At 35.5% G+C, this 25515-nt stretch overlaps 1 protein-coding gene across 1 annotated transcript in view; it reads left to right on the top strand.

Annotated features, from left to right (window-relative positions):
- Positions 1-6341: 6341 nt before the first annotated feature.
- Fam174a (family with sequence similarity 174 member A) overlaps positions 6342-25515 on the top strand; it is a 32882-nt gene continuing 13708 nt past the window's right edge. Inside the window, exon 1 of the mRNA XM_090331583.1 lies at positions 6342-6960. Coding sequence (XP_090187709.1) covers positions 6521-6960 — 440 coding nt within the window. The 5' untranslated portion in view covers positions 6342-6520. The remainder of the gene's footprint in view (positions 6961-25515) is intronic.

Below are 25515 nucleotides of genomic sequence, written 5' to 3'. Positions count from 1 at the left end.
CTGCACCCTAAGGAAGTTTCGATTTTAGTTTTTTGAGGAAACCCCATACTGTTTTTAATATACCTGTACTGATTTACATTTCTATTAACACGATTCATGGGTTTCATTTTTTTTCTCCACTAAAGCCAAACATTTTTTCCTGGAATTTTTATAGTAAACATACTAATAGATGTAAAGGTATATTCATGGTAGTTTCACTGTATTTTATCTCATGAATGATGGTAATGAACATGGTTTATATGACTGGTGACTCCATTTCTTGGTTAAATTTTCACTTTTTTTCTATTTTGCCAGTCTGGGCTTGAGCTCAGGGCCTGAGCACCGTCCTTGGACTTTCTCAAGGCTAGAGCTCTACCAATTGAGTCTCAGCACCACTTCTGGCTTTTTCTATGTATGTGGTACGGAGGAATCCAGGTCTTCGTGCATGCTAGGCAGGCATTCTACCACTAGGTCAAACCTCTGGCCAATTTTTCATGTTTTTTACTATTGCATAATATGAGTCTCTTAGCGGACTTGGATATTAATAATTTATTCCTTTGGATAACTCCATAATTTAGGAATATATTTCCTTGTGTGAACAAATATTTCCTAGTATATCTTTCATTATTATTTATTTGCAGTGTGCCTGTCGTTTGTTATCAAATCAAAAGTATAGTGAGCTGGGCCAATATCATGAGACATATTTTCTTCTAGGATATATGCAATGACAAATCTTACATTGAAATTATTAATGCTCTTTTTCCTTTTTAGTTGTAGTACATGATGTAAAGATAATTTTTTGTTTTGAGTGTAGATATTTGTATTTTCCAGCATTATTACAGAGAATATGCGTTTCTTGATGTGTACTGTTGTCAGTTATGGGGCTTGAACTCAAGCCCTGGGTGCTGTCTCTGAACTACCTTTCCATTTCCGGCGTTTGGGTGGATAAGAAGCTCTAGGACTGTTTTTGTCCCACCTGGCTGTGAACCTCGATTCCCAGATCTCAGCCTCCTCAGTGGCTAGAACGACAGATGATGAGCCAAGGATCCCAAACTTCTATCAAAGCTTAAAAAGGAGATGATGGGTCCTAGTTGCTCACCCGTGTAATTCTGGTTGTTCAGGAAGCTGTGACTTGGAGAACTGTGGTTTGTAGCCCCCCCAGGTATAAAAGTTGGATAGATTATTACTAAAACAATAAGCAAATTCGTGTTTTCAGGCATGACTGAAGTGTAGAGCTCCAGACCATCAAAAGAAAGATGCTGATTAACCCCACTACAGGCAAAAGAAGAAGTGGAAGAGGAGAGAAAAAAGAGAGAAAGAGTCAAAAAGAAGAAGAGAAGCAGGAGGAGGAGGAAGAAGAGGAAGTGGAGGAGGAGGAGAGAGGAAGAGAGAAGAGGAGGATAGAAAAGGAGGAAGAGGAGGGAAGAGGAGGGAAGAACAAGTGGAAGAGGAGAGGAAAAAGAGAGGAAGAATCAAAAAGAAGAGAAGCAAGAGGAGGAGGAAGAGGAAGAGGAGGAAAAGAGGAGGAGGAGGAAGAGGAGGAAGAGGAGGAGGAAGAGGAGGAAGAGGAAGAGGAGGAAGAGGAAGAGGAGGAGAGGAGGAGGAAGATGAGGAAGAGGAGGAGGAAGAGGAGGAAGAGGAGGAGGAAGAGGAAGAGGAAGAGGAGGAGGGGGAGGGGAAAAAGAGGAGCAGGAGGAAGAGGAGGAAAAGAGGAGGAGAAGGAGGGGGTGGTGGAGGAGGAGGAGGGGGTGGTGGAGGAGGAGGAGGAAACAAAGACCTTATTCAATTGCTTTGAATATTTGCCTTACTTGTATGGAAATTTTAACTATTTGAATTGTTTTAATTTATAACCATGCATTAAATAGGATATATATATATATATTTCTGCCTGACTTAATATTATCATAGTTTACTTTAGGCAGGTCATTTTTTCATGTTTTTTATTGTAATTAATAGGAGGGTTACATTATATTCACCAGATAGAATGTACATTACTTCACAAATATTGATACCCTTTCTCATGTCATGGTCCCCATTTCCTTCCCCCGCATCTTGATTTCCCCCTTCCCTATCCTATTTCAAATATCCAATTAAGCATATATAAAATATATCAGATAACAAGGTGAAATATTGTAACAATATGAAATAACTAAGGAACAGCAAAAGAGATGAGAGATAAAACAGTACATTAAGGACAACAATCACTCATTACATGGCTTTTTTGCTTCTATATCCTGGAGGTCCTTATATTTAGCATCATACTATATGGCCTTATGTATCTAGATTTTGTTCTATTGTAAATCTCTGCTAAGAGAGCCCACGGTTTCTACTGATTATTAGTCTTTTCAATCATTTTGACACTTATACAAAGATTATTTGATTTTTCAAATTTTTTATCATTAGTACATAAAAATGCAGCTGACTTTGATGTTGATTTTATATGGCACCCCTTTGTATTAGTGGCCAAGTTTTGGTGAGGTCTTTGAGGTTTTCTGATGTTAAAAATCATAGGTTCTGTAAAGAGAAACAATTTATTCCTTCTTGTAAAACTTGAATGACTTTTGCCTGTTTTCTCTGGCTAGGATAAGCAGTACCATACTGAAATGCTGTAATGGGTTTGGACAGCCCCTCGTTTTTCTTGATCTAAGAGGAGTGCATTAAGCTTTCCCGTAGTATGTAATTAGTGACAAGTGGCTTTTATTGAACTGAGGAACTTTCAATATCCAATCTAATGAAAATAATATTAAAGAATGTTCTTTTTGACCTTGTTAGGCCAAAATGTGGTTTTCCTTGTATTTATCTTGCATTCTACTTCCTGGCCTTAAATTGTAAGCCAAAGTTTATCTTCTTTTTTATATTTTTCATTGTAATTAATAGAAGGGTTACATTATATTTGCCAGATAGAAGGTGCATTACTTCACACACATTGATACTCCTTCTCATGTCTTGGTCCCCATTTCCCTCCCCCCACCCCTGCCCCTCATGTTGTTTTCCCCCTTCCCTATCCTGTTTCAAATAAACAAATACACATACAGTATACCAGATGACAAGGTAAAATACTGTAACAATATGAGATAACCAAGGGACAACAAATGAGATGAGAGAAAACATAATGCTTTAAGAACAACAGTCACTCATAATTTGGCAATTCTTTCCATGTCCTGCAAGTCCTTTCATTTAGCATCACCTATATGGCCTCATGTATCTAGGGTTTGAGGTATTGTAATCCTCTGCCAGGAGAGTCCAAAGTTTAAACTAATTATGACAAATGAGGGAAACCATTGAGCCTATGTTCCTTTGAGTCTGGCTTACTTCACTTAATATGATTTTTTCCAAGTCTTTCCATTTCCTTACAAATGGGTCAATGTCGTTCTTTCTGACAGCAGCATAGAATTTCGTTGTTTATAAATACCATATCTTGTTGATCCATTCATCAACTGAGGGGCATCTGGGTTGATTCCATATCTTTGCTATGGTAAATAGTGCTGCAATGAACATCGTTGTGCTAGTGGTTTTAGTATGTCTTTGTTTCTGGATTATTGGGTAAATGCCAAGTAGTGGAATTGCTGGGTCATAGGGGAGCTCTATGTTCCAAAGTTTGTCTTCTAACACTTTTCAAAAATATTCTAGTATCTCATTATACTGTAATGAATTTGGTGTTAAATAAACGTACACTTAAGTAGGTAAAATTATTCCATACTTCAGTAGAATCATTATATTTCTCTGCTCTTTTTATAATATAATTAAATGTTATATGAATGTCCACACTTCCACTAAATTGATGAAAGTCAATCTGTAAATTCTATTTTTCTCTAAGAATCTTTCTAGGGCTTTATTTTGAACTGGTAAAATCAGATTTTACTGGCCAGTCTTTGCCTCAGGTTCCCCATTCTCCTGCCTCTGTTTTCCAGGAGTTAGGATTATAGGCAACCATATCTGGCCACATATTTCTTCTCTGAATGCTCTGATCCACAGATCCCTCCCATTCAAATAGACAGCACTCTGATTTTTGCCTCATTAGACAGACAGAGTTAAATATTCTAATTGAACGCCAGATCCCTGCTCTACTTCTGGCAATTTGGTGTTCAGGAATCCAGGATACATATAGGTTTCCCTTATACATTCATCTTAAGAATCGTACCCATGATTGATGGTCATTTCCCTTTTTATGCATTTTATTGCTATTATAAAAGTGATGCAATGGTGTCATTTTCTTTTATAGACATTTTATCCTGATTTTACACATATCTATTCATTTATGCTATGCATACTTCAGCATCATTCTTTTTCTCTTGCCCTTTTGTTCTCTCTCCTGTAATCCAATTCTGTTGAAACATGTTTTTGATATGCTTTCTAAACTTCCTGAATTCCTCATCACTTTCAATCTCTTTTTTGGATTATTGAACTGCTTACTATTGAATTTCAGTCATCTAATGTAGAAGTTTTCTTCCATAAGATTTTTTTCACCATGCGTTTTAATAAATAACCATTAGGTAAACCTTGTCTCTAATGGGAAAGCGAGAGTTTGGCCTCAGAGAATACCTACTAAACTTCATCCTAAATTTTAAATTCACATGTAAAAAATGCCTATCAAGGTGCTGGGAGTTTTTCCTAGTGGTAGAGTGCTTGCCTAGCATGCACGAAGATTCCTTAGTACCACATACATAGAAAAGGCTGGAAATGGCACTGTGGCTCAAGTGGTAGAGCTCTAGCCTTGAGAAAGCCCAAGGACAGTGCCCAGGCCCTGAGTTCAAGCCCCAAGACTGGCATAGATAGATAGATAGATAGATAGATAGATAGATAGATAGATAGATAGATAGCCTGTTTTCTTCCATACTAACATAAACATAGTTTTGAATGACTCAGTTTGAACAATTAAATCCCAAGTATCTAAATATATGTTTGATTAATATATGTCTTAACAAATAGGCAAATAAGTTCATGTCAATATAATTAGAGCTTCTAGGTAAATCATTGTTTCATGGATTGAAAAAAAAAGGCATCATTCCAACATGTAAATGCCTTCTTCTTATGCCTAATCCTCATCACATTTTACTTTTTCTCTGTAAACATGAAGATTTGACCTTAGCCTAGAGAAAGAATAACATGAACCCTGTATCCCACTGAGTAGGAAAAAACAGGATGTAAACCTGTAGCCTGCAATCAAGCATGGGCAAGTTCAGATTCAGCCTGATCAATGAAAGTTTAGTAAGATATATGTAGGAAAAAAAGTGTTTACTATGCCTCTGCAAGCTTTTTCCTATTTTCTTTTAGTTATTGGTTTTCCAGTATTATTCTAACATAACAATAAAATAATATGCTACTAATGGAGATTGGAAACACTTAATTAGGAGATTGCTGTAAGAGCAATTCATAATCTACTTCTGCTAGTAGACTGCCAGAATTCAATATGCAGTACTACTGAGTTTAATCGTGTTTAATCACATGGACTTTAGCCTAGTGAATCATCTTGCATCTTGATTTTTCTTAGTTGCAAAACAGGAAAAATTGTATTTTTAATGATACAACAATCAAATTTGATATTAGATAGCATGACATCTGGGACATACGTAGTAGATAGTTTGTGTTTAGTTATTATTCAATTCAGATTTACAGGTTTGGGTTTTGTTTGATAGCAGCCAGGTGTTTAACTATATTTCCTCTAAAAATATTTCTTTGGAGAGATATTGTATTTCATAAAGTTGAAAAATGTTCGCCCATTCCCATCATACAGATGAATATAAGAAATTTGATATTCATTTCTTGATCTAATTTTTTCTCCCCAAATGTGTTTTAGTTATTAATACTGATAACTTGTTCATAAGTCAGCTGGCACAGAATGAGCAATATAGTAACAGTATAAAGAATTTGGAAATTACCAATTAAAGTGTTTGAAGATGTATGTTCTTTTTATTTCCCAGTATTTCAAATAGATATATGTGCTCAACATTGTCCCTTCTATATTGCAGAAGGCAAGCACAATATTTTCTCTGATTTTTCTGATGGATTTGAATGCATCTTAATGACGTAATACTTTAGAAAACGTTATATGTATATTGTAAAGGGCACATACATATCTCTATGTATGCATCGTATATATCTCACATCTTTGTAATGTATACCTTATAAATCTCATATATATCTTTTATACAAATCTTATATATCTTATGTATATGTGTAGATCTGGCTACTAGGTACAGGAGTACACAGAAGAGCTTTTTCTGTCTTTCCACCAGGGCGCATGTGCAGTCCGCATATTGACGTCTGACGTCTCATGGCGTCTGATGTCACCGCGTGCGCCCCACCTCCACATATTAGCAACTGAAGGCGTCTGTAGTAGCAGTGGCTGGTGAGATGTACGAACTTCCGGTTCCTCCAGCAGCTGCCATCCCTGCAGCAGCTGCAGTCACAGCCGTCCGCCGTCTGGGGCCGGAGGCTGCTAGCTGCCTGTTCTCCACTCCCCGGTGCACCCATGCTGCCTCTGGGATCCGAGGCGAGCGGTCCGGAGACTCCGGCGTGCTGAGAGGGTCGTCCGCGGACCATGAGGGCCCCGCAGGGCGTCCGCGGGCTCGGCTGTCTCCGCGCCTCCGTCCTCCTGCTCCTGCTGCCGGCCTTGAGCGGGTCCCTGGCGGTGCTGCGGCCGGAGGCCCACGCCGCGGCGGGCCCCGGGCCTCCGGACCCTGCCCCGCGGACCCTGCCGCCCTTGTCCCCCGTTCCCACCGCTGCTCCTCCTGCAGTCCCTGCCCAGGCGGAAGCCACCACCGAGCCTCGAGGCTCGGAGGGCCGCAATGGCAGCAGCCCCGGGCCGGGATCTGCGGCGGGGGCGGACGGTCTTGGAAGCCAGACCGGGGAAGGCTTGGTGGGTAGCGGCTTGGCTGTGAGCCCCAACCCCGGCGACAAACCCATGACCCAGCGGGCCCTGACCGTGTTGATGGTGGTGAGCGGCGCGGTGCTGGTGTACTTCGTGGTCAGGACAGTCAGGTGAGGCCTAGCCTCCTTGTGCACCCCAGGACCTTCCTTGCAGGTGACCTGTGCCCTCCTTAGCATGCTGCTGTTCTGTGACCAGCTTTATTCCCCAGCATCAGAGGCCCCGCGGCTTGAGTGACTTGGGGAGCTTAACTGTTTTGATGGTGTGTGTCACTTTGGGGAAACTAACAAGTTGCTGCTTTCCTGTTTAACTGTCATCCTCCTGCGTAAGGGATACTTTTCCCCTCCAAGTGTAAGGTGTCTCAAACTTCCTTGAAGTTTGATAGCACTATCTTGCCACACTTCTTTCCCTTGCTATATGTTTTTGGTTTTTCTGGGTTTTTTTGGTGTGTGTGTGTGCAACTGACTTGTCAAGTTTTTGCCTATTGGAATACATATTCCTTAAGGACAGGATATGTTTTTTTTTTTTTAATTTTTAAGTATCTTTTAAAATATATTTAAGTAGTTGTACATAAGAGTTACCATTTACCAAAGCAGTTTATGAACATAGTCTTAACTTTGTTAGTCCTAACTGACCAACAAAGGACCTTTTATACATGTTCTATTTTTTTATACAAGGTAGAAGAAAGTTTCTTCCTTGCCATCATCCCTTCTTGGTGTTGCTAGCCTGCAAGTCAGTCTTCAGGATACACATAACTGGTACACCCGAGCAGAGGGAACCACTGAGTGGAGAACTGAGCCAAAATTGCTGTTTCCTCCTTCATAAGTAAAATTGAAGGTTTCCAGGACTGTACCGGTTTGTTCATCATAACTACATGTTTTTTTCTGTAATCAACTTCTCTACAGTTAATACTTTGCTGTATTATATTATTTGATGAGATTTAGAAAATTATCTTTAAGTAGTTGTACAAAGGAGTCGCCATTCAACAGTAGTTTATGAATGCAGTGCATCTTGATCAATGTCACTCCTTTAACATTCTCCCCTGTTGTTCCTACTCTACCCCTTTTTAGGTTTAACAGATGTTTCAGATTTACTGTTTAAACCAAAAATTTCCTTTTTAAATATTTTTGGAATGGGAAATCAACATCACCTTAAGTGTCTGATTAAAAGGCTCCTTGAATGTCATTATTTTTTGTATGTGGTCCAGGAAACCTTGAGGAATTGGCCTCTCTGAAACATGTTCTTCCAAATAGTACATTGACTTATAATTGCACAGGAGTATAAAGCATTCCGTGACATTTCAGCTTTTACATTACAACTAACACTAGGAAAATACATCTTCTCAAGTTTGAGTGTTCTATCCAAAATGAAAATATATAAAAAAAGAATCATTGTTTTTGAAAAGATGATTAAATTACTTTTCCTGTTTGCAAGTTTATAGGTATTTAAAGCTGGGTCTTCTTCTTGTTCTTCAAACAAAACATTCAAATGCATCGTTGTGGTTAAATGTAGCCTTTTTCCATTTTTGTTCTCTATATTACTTGAGGGCAAATATTAAATAGATTTAAAAACACTCAAATGAGTGCCATTTTTCATTATGTTTTCATTTTTTATAAAAGCTTATTAATGTGTTATTTTAAATCAGTCAGTACTCAAAACTTCTTAAATTTAGTTGATAAATTTATTAAATATTATATTAAGTTGATATATAGAATTCACATACATGAAAGTTTTTTTTTTGTGGGCCCTAGATAATTTTTACAAATTCAAAAGAACTGAAAGCATTTGAGAGCCACTGGTATCAGCAATATTACTGATACTATTGATTAATAGAAACCATTTAATCCAGACCCACTTTCTATTGCATAGGAAATTCAAATGTGTTGAAAACATATTAAAAGCAAATTTGTCACTAAATTGAGTTTTTCTTATTTGAGTTGTTCTTATTTTATTAAAATATTATTGGTGATACTGAAGTTTGAATTCAGGGCCTTTTGCTTACTAGGATTGTGCTTTACTGCTTACTCTACTTTTTTTTTTTTTGGCCTTGGTAAGATTGCCATTTTCACGATGTTGATTCTTCCAATCCAGGAGCATGGGAGGTTTTTCCATTTCCTCAGTTCTGCTTTAATTTCTTTTTTCAGGGTTTTAAAGTTTTCATCAAAATGGTCCTTTACATTCTTAGTTAATTCCTAGTTACTTTGAGGCTATTGCAAAAGGAGTTGCTTTCCTGATTGTTGCCTTGTTCCTCTCATTGTTGGCGTATAGGAAGGCGGTTGATTTTTGAGGGTTATTTTATATCCTGCTACCTTGCTAAAGTTTTAAATCAGCTCAAGCAGCTTGAGAGTGGAGGATGTAGGGTTTATTAAATAGAGAATCATGTCATCTGCAAAGAGGGGGAAGTTTTGCTTCCTCTTTTCTAATTTGGATCCCCTTTGTGCTTCTTGCCTTATTGCTCTGGCTAGAAATTCTAATACTATGTTAAAGAGGAGTGGAGAGAGTGGGCATCCTTGTCTCATTCCTAATTTTAGAGGAAATGGCTTTAGATTTTCGCCGTTAAGTATAATACTAGCTGTGGTTTGTGATACACAGCCTTTATTATACTGAGGAATGTTCCATGGATTCCTAGTTTCTCCAGAGCTTTTAGCATAAAGTGATGTTGGGTCTTGTCAAATGCGTTTTCTGTACCTATTGAGACAATCATGTAATTCTTGCCCTTGGCTCCTGTTGATGTGTTGAATTATATTAATTGATTTGCGTATGTTGAACCAGCTTTGCATCCCTCTGATGAATCCCGTTTGATCATGCTGGAGAGGATATGGCCAGGAGGGATCACTACTACATTGTTGGGAGTGCACTGTGGGATTGCAAACTCGTTCAACCACTATGGAAAGCAGTATCATAGTTTCTCATAGAGCCCCTATGACCCAGCAATTCCACTACTTGGCATTTACCCAATTATCCAGAAACAAGGACATATTAAATCCACTAGCACAACGATGTTCATTGCAGTGCTATTTACCATAGCAAAGATATGGAACCAACCCAGATGCCCCTCAGTTTATGAGTGGATCAACAAGATGTGGTATTTATACACAATGAAATTCTATGCTGCTGTCAGAAAGAACAACATTGCCCCATTTGTAAGGAAATGGAAAGAATTAGAAAAAATCATATTAAGTGAAGTAAGCCAGAATCAAAGGAACATAGACTCAATGGTTTCCCTCATTTGTCGTAATCAGTAGATTATGGGCTCTCCTAGCAGAGATTTACAATAGAACAAAACCTAGATATACTATATATATATATTTTTTTTTATATATATACATACATATACATATACATATAGTATTACGCTAAATGAAAGGACCTCTAGGATATAGAAACAAAAGCCATATAATGAGTGATTGTAGTCTTTAATGTACTATGTTATCTTTTGCTGTCCCTTGGCTATCTCATATTGTTACAGTATTTCACCTTATTATCTAACATATTGTATATATGTGTATTTGGTTATTTGAAATTGGATAAGGATGAGGGGAGAGGGTAAGGGGAGGGAAATGGGGACCAAGTCATGAGAATGGGTATCAATGTATGTGAAGTAATGCACCTTCTATCTGGTGAATATAATGTAACCTTTCTATTAATTACAATAAAATATATGGAAAAAAGAAAGATTAATAGAAAGTTGAGGCAGAATTTTTTTCTCACTGTATAAGTAATGCTATTGGTACAATTTTTGTGAAGAACCAGAATAATATTGTTTCTTTTTTAATATTTTTATTTTAATTAATAAAAGGGTTACATGATATTTGCCAGATAGAAGGTGCATTAATTCACATACATTGATACCCTTTCACATATCTTGGTCCCCATTACCCTCCCCCTCACCCCCCATTTTGGTTTTCCCCCCTTCCCTATCCAATTTCAAGTAACCAAATACAAATATATCCAATATATCAGATAACAAAGTGAGATACTGTAACAATATGAGCTAACCAAGGGACAGCAAAAGAGATCAGAGATAATGTAGTACATTAAGGACAACAATCATTCATTGTATGGCTTTTGTTTCAATATCCTAGAGGTCCTTTCAATTAGCTTCATACTATATGGCCTTATGTATCAAGGTTTTGCTCTATTGCAAATCTCTGCTAGTAGATCCCAAGGTTTCTACTGATTATGATAAATGAGGAAAACCATTGAGCCTAAGTTCCTTTGAGTCTAGCTTCCTTCACTTAATATGATTTTTTCTAAGTTTTTCCATTTCCTAACAAATGGGGAGATGCCGTTTTTCTGACAGCAGCATAGAATTTCTCAAGCATAAATTTTGGGTAGGAATACAGTTTCATTGACATGCTTCTTATTTCTCCTTTTGGTTTGGTCTCATTTATAATCTTATGTACAAATATGTAATTCCATTGATTTTTCTACCCACTTTGCTGCAAAATTTGGGAAAATTCAACCTTTTCAATAAGATTCTATTGAATGATTCAGTATTGTAAGAACTGCCAAATTCTGAACTATGACCAATAAAGACTATTCTTCAGCCAGCATCTAATATATTTATGAAGTCCAACATCAAAACTTATTTGGCTACCTAATGTCCAAAACTTGTTTGATGCTAAGAATGTCTGGGCAATTTTGAGAATCTACAATTTTTTGCTATCAGATTATGCTCATACTCATTTTGGTGGATACTTATTTTCTCCACCATCCCCCAAATATAGAACAATAGTAATTTGTGGCAAAGTGGAATGAGCTAAATCTATTATTTCCTTAAGTGATAAGTGTGACATTAGTAGAGCTGTGGCTCAAGTGGTAGAGCCTTGAGCTGAAGAGCTCAGTAACAGCACCCAGGCCCAGAGTTCTAGCCCCACTACCAATATAAAAAAGAGTAACATTATGAATAGTTTACGTGTAACATTGTATCAAGCCTGGTAAGACTTCCAAATTGGTTTGTTAATCTAATTCGGTTGTAATGAACTCATGTTCCTTCATATAACCTTCTACTTCAAGTCTAGAAATATTAAAAAGAATGATCATATTCATTCTGCAGAAATTGAATATGTAGATTTATATTCAAATGGTGTAGCAGGGATAGAGTAGGCTTCCTGAAATGAACATATGATCTCTATGTGAAGAGTTTTGTTTGTCTTAATCATTACTGTTTGATCTGAGCTGGGCATCATGTATAATTGTAGTGAGCACTATTGAATAAGTAGCTATCTAATGAGTGAGCATTCCTGATTGATTACTTATACTGCTGAAAGTAGGTACTAGTGGTTAGAAATTTGAGGATAATTCTTATTGATAGAATAATGAAATGTGAAGATCTCAGTTCTTTTAACTTCTTTCTTTCCTGTGGGATATTCACCCTAAAATAAAATGTATAGTCCAGAAACAAACAATCTATATGTTACCAGGCTGTTACTAATTTCTGATATAATTAGCGAGTCATTGCCTTTGCCTTAAAAACAGAAAACTTTGTACCATGCGTTGCTGTTTTCTTTGTTCTTCCTTTTTTTTCCTCAGTGTGCTGTGTTAAAAGGAAGCCAACGCTTAGATTCCAGCCTTTCCACATTTTTTACTTTTGTAATCTTTTGCAAGTCATTTATGTCTCCAGGTTCCTAACATCTACTATGAAATGAGATAAAAGGCTATTTGATATGGTAGAGATCAGTATGACACTTAACACTGATAGACATTATTCAGGCAATACGTATTTATTCAGCTGCCCAATATTGAGATCTGGCAATATAGTGTGAGTATAATAAACACTTCAGCCTGCAGGCACTTAGAGACTGGGAGTCATACACACAAAAGTGTGAAAACCCTTGTATTTATTGATCATGATGGCTGTGTTGAGCTAAAATAACTTAAATGTGCTGCCTCGACTCTTTGTATACCCTCCTTTACCTCCATTTTTTTCACTTGCTATGTAGTCATAGTGTGATATTGAATAGCAATTTCACAATACTGCTTTCTTAACTCTTTCTGAAGCCAAACACTAATGTCTTACATATGTTCAGTTGATAACTATCTTCTGTCTATAACTTAATAATATTTAGAAATTAATTTTCCCACATTTTAGCACTGCATATGAAATCAATGATATCAATAGAAATTATTCACTTTGGTCAAAAATAGGAGTACTTTGTATTTTTGTATACTACCATTAATTTAGTAAATATATGTAATGTAATTTAGCATTGATTACTTATTTTTGGCAGTACTGACATTTCAACTCAAAGCCTTAGGGTTGTAGGAAGACACTCTGCCATACAAGCCACACCCTCAGCTCCTTTTTAATTTGGCTATTTTTGAGATAGGGTCTTACATTTATTCCCAGGTTAGCCTGGAATGCAACCCTCCCAGTTACACTTTTCACATGACACATAGGATAGTAGTGTGTGCTACCACACTCAGACTTTTGTGGTTGAGATGGAGTCTTTTGAACTTGTTATTCAAAAAGGCCTTGAAATGCAATCTTTCTTACCACCACTTCCCAAGTAGCTAGGGTTACATGCAGGATGCACTGAGCTCAGCTTTATAAATACACTGAGCCCTTCATCTGATAGTAGTAGGCCATATGATAAGGATTAGCAGTACGTTTGGGAAACTTTTCTTCTACTTGTTTATATATCCTTGGAAAATGATGTTTTCTTACCAAGCACAAATCATGGTGTGCTACCATTCATTCTGACAGACAATATATATTGAATATATTATGTAGAGAGAGAGCAGGACTAGATAATGTTTTTTATATAATTTTATTGTAATTATTAGAAGGGTTATATTATATTCACCAGATAGAAGGTACATGACCTCACAAACATTGATACCCTTTCTTATGTCTTGGTCCCCATTTCCCTCTCCCTACCCCCGCTCCTCATCTTGTTTTCCCCCCTTTCCTATCCTATTTCAAATAACCAAATAAGCATATATACAGTATATCAGATAGCAAGGTAAAATACTGTAACAAGGGACAGCAAGAGATGAGAGAGAACATAGCACATTAAGGACAACCATCACTCCTTATATGGCTTTTGTTTCTATTTCCTGGAGCTCCTTTCATTTAATGTCATACTGTGTGGCCATAACCAGTAGAAACCTTGGGCTCTCCTAGCAGAGATTTACAATAGATAATGTTTTTAACAAGAACAAATTCTCAAGGAATCAGTATTCTTTGTTAAACTGAAGTCTAGATTCCCCAAGTATCAACTGAAATGTAGTGTTAAGATAAATGTTTGTGGTCCACAGCAAGAATGACAAGATAATGAGTATTGATCATATTAGTGGCATGGCACACAAGCTGGTCAGGGATCAATGTGAATTGACATTTTCTAGAAAAGATGTAAAGAAACTTAGTAACAAATGCTATTTCACATTAACAGTTTTCATGCAAGATGGAGCACAGTGCTTGCACTGTCAACAAGGAAATACATCCTGCATTGAACAGAATGATCCTTCCTCTTCCTTATTTATTCTTTATTTCTGATGCTCTCTTATAATATTAAAGAATACTACATATTACTGATGTATCAGTTACTGAGTTGGATAAGTATGTGAAAAATCCTTACTAACTTAAGGAACTATACTAGGTGAATTTTGAGAGTTCAGAAAGTCAGATAAAAGCTGAACCACAAGTCTGGGGGAACTGGTAGGAACCAAGGAAGCTGAGAAGACAAGAAGCCAATACATTGAATGTTCCTGTAAATAAAAGCATTCCAAAATGTGCTTATGCAATAGTTATTTTCAGATTTTTTCATTCCTCAGGAGCAAAATTCCAGAAAAGAAGGCACTTTTTCTTACCTATCACCAAGAATAAAGATCTGGTGAGATCGGAAAGACTATACCAATTAAGGAATATAGGGTACTAGCAGGAAAGGAGAAACCATCACCCCCCACAGCAGGTTTTCAGCTCTTTGCCCTGTGTTTTCTAGTCATAAGGCCACCAGGCATATGTTTTTCATTTACCCATAATAATGTACAGTTTTTAATCTAGCAATTAAAATTCCAATCTTTGGGGTGGGATCAAAGAGTTTCCTACCATTTAGTTAAGGTCATTGGTGTCCTCTTGTTATGAGTGGAAGTTAAGTTGAACAGAGGAATCTTGAAGTCTTAAAACTTAGCCCCAATATATTGTCTATAAAATCATTGAACAATTCTCCAGCCCCAGGGGTCCTTAACTCTAGTAAGAGTCTACTAGGAATGGTTCTTTGTTATTGGTACAGGGCTTGAAGTCAGGGCCTTAAGCTCATGCTCAGCTCTATGGCCAGTGCTCTATCACTTGAGCCTTTTTCTAGTTAATTAGAGATGGACTCTTGAAAGCCTTTCTGGCTGGTCTGGTTTTGTACCATAATTCTACAGATCTCAGACTGCTGGTAGCTAGTGTTGACTATAGGAATGAGCCACCAGCTCTAGCTTTATTCTTTTTTGGGCAGGTGGTGGGAGGTGGAGGGGGGGGCAAGCTATGGGCCTTGAACTTGACCTGTGTTCTGTTTCTGAGCACTCTTGCTCAAGGCTAGTGCTCTATCACTTTGAACCTCAGTCTGGTTTTCTGGTGGCTAATTGGTGTGGACTTTCCTGTCTGGAAAATTCTCAAATCTGTCTCCTGAGTAGCTAGGATTTTCAAGAGTGAGCCACTAGTGCCCAGCTAAAGCTTTATTCTTAAACTGTTTATCTCTGTTGACTTATTTTCTAATTCTCTTTTCTTCTGATCTCATTTCAGTATATCCTAATGGGAAATTAGCATTATGTGGTTTTATCACATCCTCACATGAAACTTGTCATTTCTAAGGTTTAGCTTATGTTTTCTAGAACAGAGATAATAGAATCTACATAAAGTACTTTATCCCAGTATTTTTGGTACATATTGCCTGTTCAATACATTTGTTTGTGATAATAGTTATTGTTTCTATTCTTTTTTCTCTTATTAAATCAACATAATCAGGGCTCTTGAAAGTTCTTCTAATGCAGTATATCCACTGTATCCTTTCAGTATAGTAATGTGATTGTATTTAAGCAATATGTGTTTTGTGTATATTTCTGAAAGATATATTCTAATTTGTTGAAAATATGAAGGCCCATTCAATGTTTCCATACTATATAGAAGTAGTTATCCATGTGCAATTTGTGAATGAAACTATCCCATGATAAAATCTGCCTTATACACAACCTAGTAACCACAGTGGCTAGGGAAAAATTTCAACAAGTCAGTACCAGCTTGCAAGTGTGACATGTTCTTTAGGTAGCTTTTGTAGAATGATTTTGAATTTGTTATACAAAAGAAGTCACCTTTATGCACATACACTTGATAACCTTACATTTCTCATACTGTGCTAAATACTGGGACTCTGAAGTTAACAAAGAATCATGTATGCCCTCCAGGAGCTTGCCATCCAGTGAAGGAGTACTGAACTAACAAGAAATTGGCAGCAAAAAATGCTGCAAGTTTGAGGAAACTGCTCTGAGAGTTTATTCCTATGTCAATACCATTTAAAAAGCCACTTAATATCATATCAAAAACTATTTGTTTTAAACATTAAAGTCATTGCCATTCATCAACATGAGATCTGCAAGCTTGGCTTTAACTACATCTGCTATTAGTGACCTTTACTTCGTAAATATATATTTGCCACCTTTACTTCTTAGATATATATATTTGTCACTATTAGCAATCTTAATTGTACTATGAAAGAAAAGTTTGAGATTTATTGTAATATCCAACTATGTTTGAATGCCAGTAAGGAAAAGAGCCAGTATAGATGGAAATATTGAAGGTGTAGGAAAGGAATCTGAAAAGACATGAAGAAATAAGATACATAAAATTCATGTAGTAAGAATAGCATAAGCAGGGTGAGAAAGAGACTCTGCATTGAATTCCCCATTTCTATACTTTTTTTTTTTCCCCTCATGGCTGCACTTTGTCTGGTCTCCTGAGTTGAGAGTGCTAGTATGAGTCACTATACCTAGCCTCAAATAATCATTTTTACCTGTGGAAAAATTCTTATTGCATTATTTTCACAATAACCATGTTATGGAAAAGACCCAGATGCCCTACAACTCACATGACAAATTCAGCAACAAAATGTGGAACAGCTATACAATGGAATTTTACTCATCTATCAGGAAACATAATATATCATTTGCAATCTGATCTCGGTGTGTGTGCATTTATAATCTCTGAGACTAAACTATTTACTCTCCAGTGTGATACCACATGTGGCTTTTTCAAAACCTTAAATTTAAATAAAACTAAAAACTGATTCATAGATTGATTAGCCATATTTTCAAAGCTCACTAATCAGTAGTGATTACATTATAGAACAGTGAAGAATAATTCCATCATTGTCTTGGGTGATATAGTTCCAGGATTTCTCTTGGAATAAAGTTTATCCTTACAAAATTTCAGCTATAGGTTTTCATTTCCTTCTACAGTACTTTATCCTTTATTTAGTAAGTTAAATCTCACTACACAGTTGTTAGAGCTTAGTAAGGGGCTAGTAAATACACAGAACCTTGTGATGCCTAGCCTAGAAATTACAGTGACTTTTGGTCATGTTTCATTGACTAAAACTATGGACAATCCTAACTATAGGGAAGTCTGGAAAGAGTGTGTGTATGTGCGTGTGTGTGCATGTGTGTGTGTGTGTACGTGCGTGCAAGAGTAGTACAAGGGAGTCAGATTTGGAGAGCACTAGTAATGTCTATTTACAGAGTTATACTGGAAAAATGTCCAAGGTTCTTCAGAACCTAGTTTAAATTTACTTTTGGCATTCCATCTATATGATTGGCTGATTAAATATAATCAGTTTTATAAGTGAATTTGTATTATTTAGAAGAGTAAAACATTCTGATTGTGACTGAAAAATACATTAATAATTTTGTAATTACCTTAATTTACATTATTTTTCCTGATTTGCTGTAAATTATATAGTAGATATTCTCTTTACAAAATTGTCTTAACTAAAAAAAGTGAAGGATGCATAGTGAAATTCACTGGAAGTTGTTGATTAATAAGGAGTGGAGGGTAGTAGGATTAATCAAGCAGTCAAAGTGATTAGTGTACCACTCACATATGAAAGATACCACAATAAAACATTTTTGAACAATTGACAGAATGGGCACCTATGGCTCACTCCTGTAATCTTTTCTGTTCAAGAAGCTGAGGACTGGTAGATGAAGCCTATTCTCTCTCCAGTTACCCAGGTTAGAGAGATGGCTCAATTGGTGGAGTACCAGCAGTGAGTGAGTGAGAAAGTCAAGTGAGAGTGTAAGGCCCTGAGTTCAGGATATGTATCAGGAAAAAACAAACAAAAAGTCCTACAGCTATTATGACTATTAAGAGTAGAGAAGGGAGGGAGGATGACAGGTGAAGAAGGTCAAAATACTTTAGATACATGTGTAAGAAATGGCATAATGATGCTTGTTGAGATTAGTTTGGAAGGGGGAAAGGAATGAGAGAAGATGATAGAGGAGGTGAATCTGATTAGGGTATATATACACGTATGTCAAAAGGCACTAATTCATGTTAGTAAAAATGAATCAGTGCTGTCATAGAAAATGTGCAAAATTAGTTTTTTTTTAAATTGCTCTGTCTTCCAGCATTCTTCCCTCCGTGTATTTCTGTTCCATAGTTTATAGTTTCTGAAAAATTTAATTTGCATAGTACATGGTGTATTATTTCCTTCACTGTACCATACAGCATCTTTGTGAGTTTTTTGCTCATTCAAGCTGCTTCCCTCATGTATGCATATAACTGCATGCATTTTCTTCAGTACTGACTTCCTAAAACATATATTCTGACTGTATTGTAAGCTAGAACTTGATTAAACCTAGAGCTTGACACTCCTGGTTTTAGAAAAGCTCATATTACTTGTGCATGACAGTGAGCAGTTTGTATTATGGAGAATGTGATTATTGCTTCTGACAAACAATAGTTGATAGGCTGAGCAAATTTTCTTCAGAAGGACTAGAAACTAGGAACAATGTTAGCATGCCTTGCATTTACTTTAATGATACATATTTATATCTTGTAGTGATGAGATCACAATATGTAAGTAGCTAAAATTAACACTGCACAGTTTGCCATACCACCATGGAATTCTGAGGCTATAAGGGACCCAGTTTTGAAAATTACATCATTTGGTGTAAAAATTGGATATGATGGAAAGCAATAGATAACCCAGATATCAGTGAGACCGTTATGATAAGCTGAAACTAGCAAACGCACATAGTGACAAAAAGCTAGTGAGAATTTTCTGTGGCCCAGTAAATTTCTTTCATTTGAAAGCTGCCCAGAAATCATATGACTTTCCTATACAGAGTAGCGATTTTACTAATATAACCTAACTGAAAGATTCTTGAAGAGAATGTTAGAGAAGGAAATTTTTATGTAGATGATGTGACTCAGTGCTAAGTTACTAAATGGTTTTATCACTTAGGGTTTTATCTAACTTGTTAGAATTTTGTACATCATTAAGCATGGCTTTCATATAATGATAAATTTCATGTACAGGACCAGGATTAATTCAGAGCCTTTAGATTATCAAGAATTTAAAATTTTGTCTGTCCATAGAGAACACTATTGGAGCTCTAAACAAAACAAATGTTGTACACAATTGTCTTGTCTTCTGCAGAGACCTTTTCTTCTTATGTTGTAGCCTTGTGTTTTCTGGAAGAAAGGGCATCAGGGAGAGAGATTTCTAGAAAACCCACAAGAGAGATACCCTAATACTTCATTTGTCTGAATTATTTAATTTCTTCATCCCTAATATATAATAAATAGCAAAATGAAAATTGTATTATGTATGGTTTATACCAACTATTATACCTGTTATGTACTTCTTAAAGCTAGGCTGTATTGCTGTCTAAATGAAAACATGATTGTTTTAATCCATAAGAAAAGAATTGTCACTAAACAAAAAACAGATTTTTAACAGTAATCAAGTCTAAGACATGGATTAATCAGAGCAACATCATTTTACTAGTTAATGCCGGTAGATACCAAGGCATTAGTTTTTTCCAAAAATTAAAAAAAATGGATAGACCAGAAAATATATTTAAACTACTAATTATATATTCTGCTCTAGCATAAGATTATTATTTTGAGGATTACAAGACTTTCTATCAAATTATTCTGTGACATTAGTTAAATCTACTTTGATTTATTACAAAGGCATTATAACAGTGTTTCTAGAACTCAAGCTGTGTAGTCAATTACTTCTACATGAGACTTAGCTTTGCCATTTTTAGTTCTATATTTACTTTTCTCCAAACCCTGTCTTTTGTATATAAAGTGAAAATACTTTATAGGATTGGATTATTGTGAGGATTATAATGGGTAATGCTTATAAGCTGCTTAGTTCAATGCCTGGAATGCACAATAAATATTAGCTGTTCTTACTGGAATTGTATCTCAAATTGCATTTTAATATATTTTAGAAGATTTTATTTTATGTCTTCTAATGCCTTTCCCATATATTATAAAATATTGTTTTTACTTTTTATTTCAATTTTTATCATTTGTAAGACCAATTCTAACTATATATTCATGTTTTAGATATTTTAGCATATGTGTATATATTATAAATCCACCATATGTACATTCCAGCCTATAAACTGGAAGTAACTTATTTGAATACATGAAAACAATAAAACTTGTTGAAATTGTTTTAAGAAGAGAATAGAGGGTAGGTAGTGATAGAATGTTGAATTTGATACATTGACATGTATGATATATATGTGTGTAAAATACACATATATATATCTATAAGATCTGATAATGTTAAGATATTTAAAATTATTAAAATTGAAAATTAGTTATTAGATCACTCACCCCAGTAAATATGGTTTTGAATGTCATTTATTGAAGAACAATTTATGATTAATGAAATTAATAGTGTGAGGCAGTAAATGATTATGTACACTGTTATGAAATACTTCGCATTGTTCTGTTTGCTTTCTTTTTTCTTTTTTTGTCTGTACTCAGGTTTGAACTCGAGGCCTCATTCCTTCTAGATAAGCCCTCTGCAACTTAAACTGTCTTCCCAGTCCTTTTTGCTTTATTTTTCAGATGAAGTGTTATATTTTTGCCCTGCTAGATGGTAGCTTATGTACATTTTATTGGGAAATAGTAGGATATTTTATTGGGGGACCTTGTATTTATTGTTAATCACAGTCAAGCTTGTGATGGTGATAAAACTTGGCACCTGTCAGGCTAATAGACAGGACCCAAGAAAAATTATGAAGGGAAGCTACTGGAATTCAGGAGCATAGTGATATGAGAACTTCAACATGAAATCACATGCATTTCAGCAGTTCCCGAGAATATTATCACTTCCTGCCAGAGTGGAATAATGTTTGTACTGAGATTCAGAAGAAACTCTACACTTACATAATTTATCTAGTGCAAGAAGGCAAAAACATCTTTTAACATTAGAAATGGTTCCATGTGGAATGCAGAAAATTTAAAAGAAGAGCTACCTTGTTTCAAGGGACCTATTTTAATTATTTAGAGTAAAGGATAATTATGTTACAATATGGTAAATTTACATATCCCAAAGTGATATATACAACTCTTCAGCACAAGATGAAGGCAATATTAATAGTAATTTGAACAGAGGGTGTCAGTCATTTGAGTTATACTTAGAATATCTTAAAGATCCTGGAATGAATATATTTCTACACACTTAAATATTCTAGTACTTTTCTTGTCCTTAGCAAGAAGAGGTTTGCTTACCTCCTGAGATACATAATAAGCTCAGAAAACATCTAGCTCCCTTAGATTTTGCTATGCTGTGTTTTATATGTTATATACACTTCTCTTATCCCAAGGGTGAAGAGCTACATATGAAATACACATATATGTTTTTACAGATATAGTAGAACATATCTTGTCTATGTGTTTCAGTTATTTAACAACTACTAGCCATCTGTTCTATAGCAGAACCTGTGTGCTTAGAATATCACTCAGAGTACAGCTCTGAGTAGCTACTACTCCTCCACTGATAGAACTAATAATAGTCCAGTCCATGAGCAGTTAGTTGAGACAGTGTTCAAGTGCAGTTGTGGTGAGTATTTTGAAAGGCACACAGCACAAATCACATTGGATTTGTGACCTAGCTAAGTAGGTTTTCCTAAAGAAGTGATCTCTTTTTCCTGAAAACTAAATGGTAAATAAGCATTATCACAGACATATTGTGAATATGAAAAGCATAATGCCAATGGTGAAGAAAGGATGACCACCACAGAAAACTGAGAGAAGGTTTTGAGATTGCAACAAGAAACTGAAATAGAGGGTAGAGTAAATAATGCCCAGCAAAGGGAACCTGGAGATACTAGTGTGAGACTCCCTCCTCTAATCCTATAGATCATATTACAGATTCATTACCTAACACTGAGGAATGGACATCTGTTGAAACTGAGTAGATGAAGAGGATGTTTCTGTGTTACCAGAGCTGACAGAAGTAGGCAGTTTGAGCCAGGCTGTTGGCTCAGACATGTATTTGTAATTATGCAGAAAGATTCCAAAATTCAAGATTCCAAGGCAACCCAGTCAGAAAAGTCTACAACTGTGTCCAGTTAGCCAGCAAAATGCTAGAATTAAAGCATGGCCAAATCAAAGAGCAACAGCTATAAGCAAGCAGGTGTGAGACTTGAGGTCAATTCAATTTTATTAAGTCTCAAGAAATCAATAGTACTTGTGAATGTGGCAGCCGAATAGTGAGCTGCTGGAACAACATTCCACAAATAGAGAGGATATTAGACAACAGAAAATTCCTGTTTTATAGTTCTGAACTCCAGGTACTGTGGTTTAACTCTGAGAGATGTGAGAAAAATGCCTCTTCAAGGCTTTTTCTCCTTGATTTGCAAATGACTGTTATCCTGTTAATGTGATATTTTGCTAGTATTCATGTGTCTTCAAATTTTCTTTTATAAGAACATTTACTATAGTGAAATAAAGGTCACTTTCCCTAACTGAATATTGACTAGCTTTGTGAAGATCTTACCTCTAAATAATATTATGTTCTATAGGTCTGAAGACCTCAGCCTAAAAGCGTATGAAAGACACAGTCCAACCCAAAACTCACTCTCATCCTTACTAATATTCATATTTTAATATATTCTGTTTCTTGAAGTGATAACTGCTAGATTGGGCTATGAGAGACAGGGCTGAAATGATAAGTGTCAAATTAGCCAAAAGAATTTTTTGCTGTAAGATTTCCAGTTTGAATTTTGAATGAAAAGTATAGGCAACTGACATAGCCATTAGGTTATGATACTATGACAAAAATGTTTCAGCTTTATTTTGTATCAGTGGGCATCTATATACATATATACATATATGTATATGTAGTGATTTAAACTTTATTGCTTTATCATGTTATACACTTATATAGTTATTTCTAACTGTATAGATTGTGTGTAACTTACACTTTAGCTTGTATGCTCCATAGAATAAATTAAGTAATAGTATTATATTATTATACATATTTAATACATTCATTATACATATTCTATTAAAACAAAAGAGAAATATGAATAAAATCAAATGCAGCATGCTACAGGAAATTAAATCTATTGATATTCTCTCATAGAGTAGTAAAAGGAGTTTTATTTTGTTGTGCTTATTTTATGTGGCATCAGGCATTTTACATAAAATTTTATCAAGCATACTTCAGTAGTTTTATTTTGATACATAACTTATGTATGCCTTTGGAACAGAAATAGTTCTAAGCTGAATATAATGGAACATTAAGGAATTTACATCTGTACTAAGACAGCTACTGAAATCTGAAATACTTACTTTTCTTTTTTGTCCCTCTCAAGCTTCCAAACTTAACTCTGTACAGAAACTTTCTATATGCAGTGGGAAGCAACAGGATGGCATCTAATAGGAAAGTGCAAGTAAAGGATGTGTATATAATCAGCACTTAAATGGCTAAGTTTGGGGATCAGGAACAAATATATTTCTGAAATAAATAAATGAATAAATAACTTCACTGTTAAAATGTCATGGATTTTAAAGCCCCATTTTGTTTAGAAACAATGTATGCTGGATCTTGAAGGATAAAATAATAGCATTGTCCCTGAGCTCTTTAGCTCAAGGCTACCGCCCTACCCCTGGGCCTGGGCATTGTCCTTTAGCTCTTCATCTCAAGGCAACTGCCCTACCCTTGAGCCAAGCCCCACTTCCCATTTTCTAGAGGTTAATTGGAGATAAGAGTCTTAGGTTTTCTTCTGCCTGCTGGATTTGAACCTTAATCCTCAGATCTCAGCCTAAGTAGCTAGGATTACAGGCGTGAGCCACCATGCCCAACCTACATTTCTTTTTAAACACTGTTATCCTTTCTCACACTTTCTCTCCCTTACCATACCCTACTCCTTGCCCAACCCCCCACCTTGTAAAGTTCATTTCCAGCATGATGTCTAATGAATATCATTGTTGCATTAGTTTATCTTCTGTCCTGCTGTTTCTATGATTTCCTTTCCTTCCACAGATCAGAGAAGCTTATATACAAGGCAAAAGGTACAGAAAATGAAAACAGGAAGAAAAAATGTAAATAACTACATACAGGACATAATGAGAACCTCTTCCAGTTCTTGAAGTGCATATTCAGGGTTAAGTAGGCATCAATGGCTCAATTTTTTAGAATGATGAAAGACGTTTTCTTGCAGAAGTATATAAACTATAAGTTCTATTTAATAATAGAGTCTTTTAAAGTTTGCTTTATTCTTATATGAATTAGTATATATAATATTAAATTATCTAATTTGAGTTGCATCCCTGATTTATTTACAGTTTAACAATATTCTGTCTTTGTTTATGTAATAGAGTCTTATTTTAAAGAAATTTCTATTTGGAAGATAGTGTTTACATCTATAATTAAATAAAACTAGAATGTAAAATATTTAGAGAATGTAGATATTGGTAACGTTTGACAGAACAAAGAATAAAATAGCAAACCAGTGATGTTAAATGATTATTCACAATGAAGGAAAATAGTCTTATTGGGTAGGTTAATTTAACTATTTCCTGGGGTTTGATGTTGACCATGGGAGTGAATATTAGCTGAGAGTAATTTTAAAATCCTTAAGTTTTATGTACTCTGTTTTTGAGATTTCCCAACTTACTGTTTTATTGGCAACACTATGGTACTAGTATATTTGATGATTGATATATATAACCTGAAAGGATCTACTATATTTCCAAAAATACTTTTATATAAGTAAATTCTTTTTTATTGACAAAAATATCAGAATTTTTTAGATGCCGTATAGCTTGGAAAATTAATCAGAGAAGCATAATTCTCAATAACCATAGCCTATGCTTCTATAAGGTTTCCTTGACTTTTGTTCATTTTCTTTAAATCAAGGAAAGGACAAGAAATATTCTCTCAAGTAATTAGGAGCATATTAATTATTAAGTCATGTTGTACTAAAAGGCCAAAAAGAACTAACTACTTTGTGTTATGTTATGTCTTTTTTCTAATGACAGAACTTTTGCCCTTTTCTGTTCTAAGTTTTTCTGTTAATTATTTTAATGAATATAAGCTGAGCTGGATAAATAGAGTAAATTATATCTGCTGATATGTTTTTGTTAAGTTCAAAAGCTAAGGGTATGTTTAACATATTTTAAAGGACTGTAAGCAAAACAATAC

This window comes from Megascapheus bottae, chromosome 4 (genome assembly GCF_031878675.1).
Source record: "Megascapheus bottae isolate mThoBot1 chromosome 4, mThoBot2.hap1, whole genome shotgun sequence".
Taxonomy (NCBI): Eukaryota; Metazoa; Chordata; class Mammalia; order Rodentia; family Geomyidae; genus Megascapheus; species Megascapheus bottae.
The sequence above is the reverse complement of the archived record's forward strand: the minus strand, read 5'-3'. Positions and strand labels throughout refer to the sequence as shown.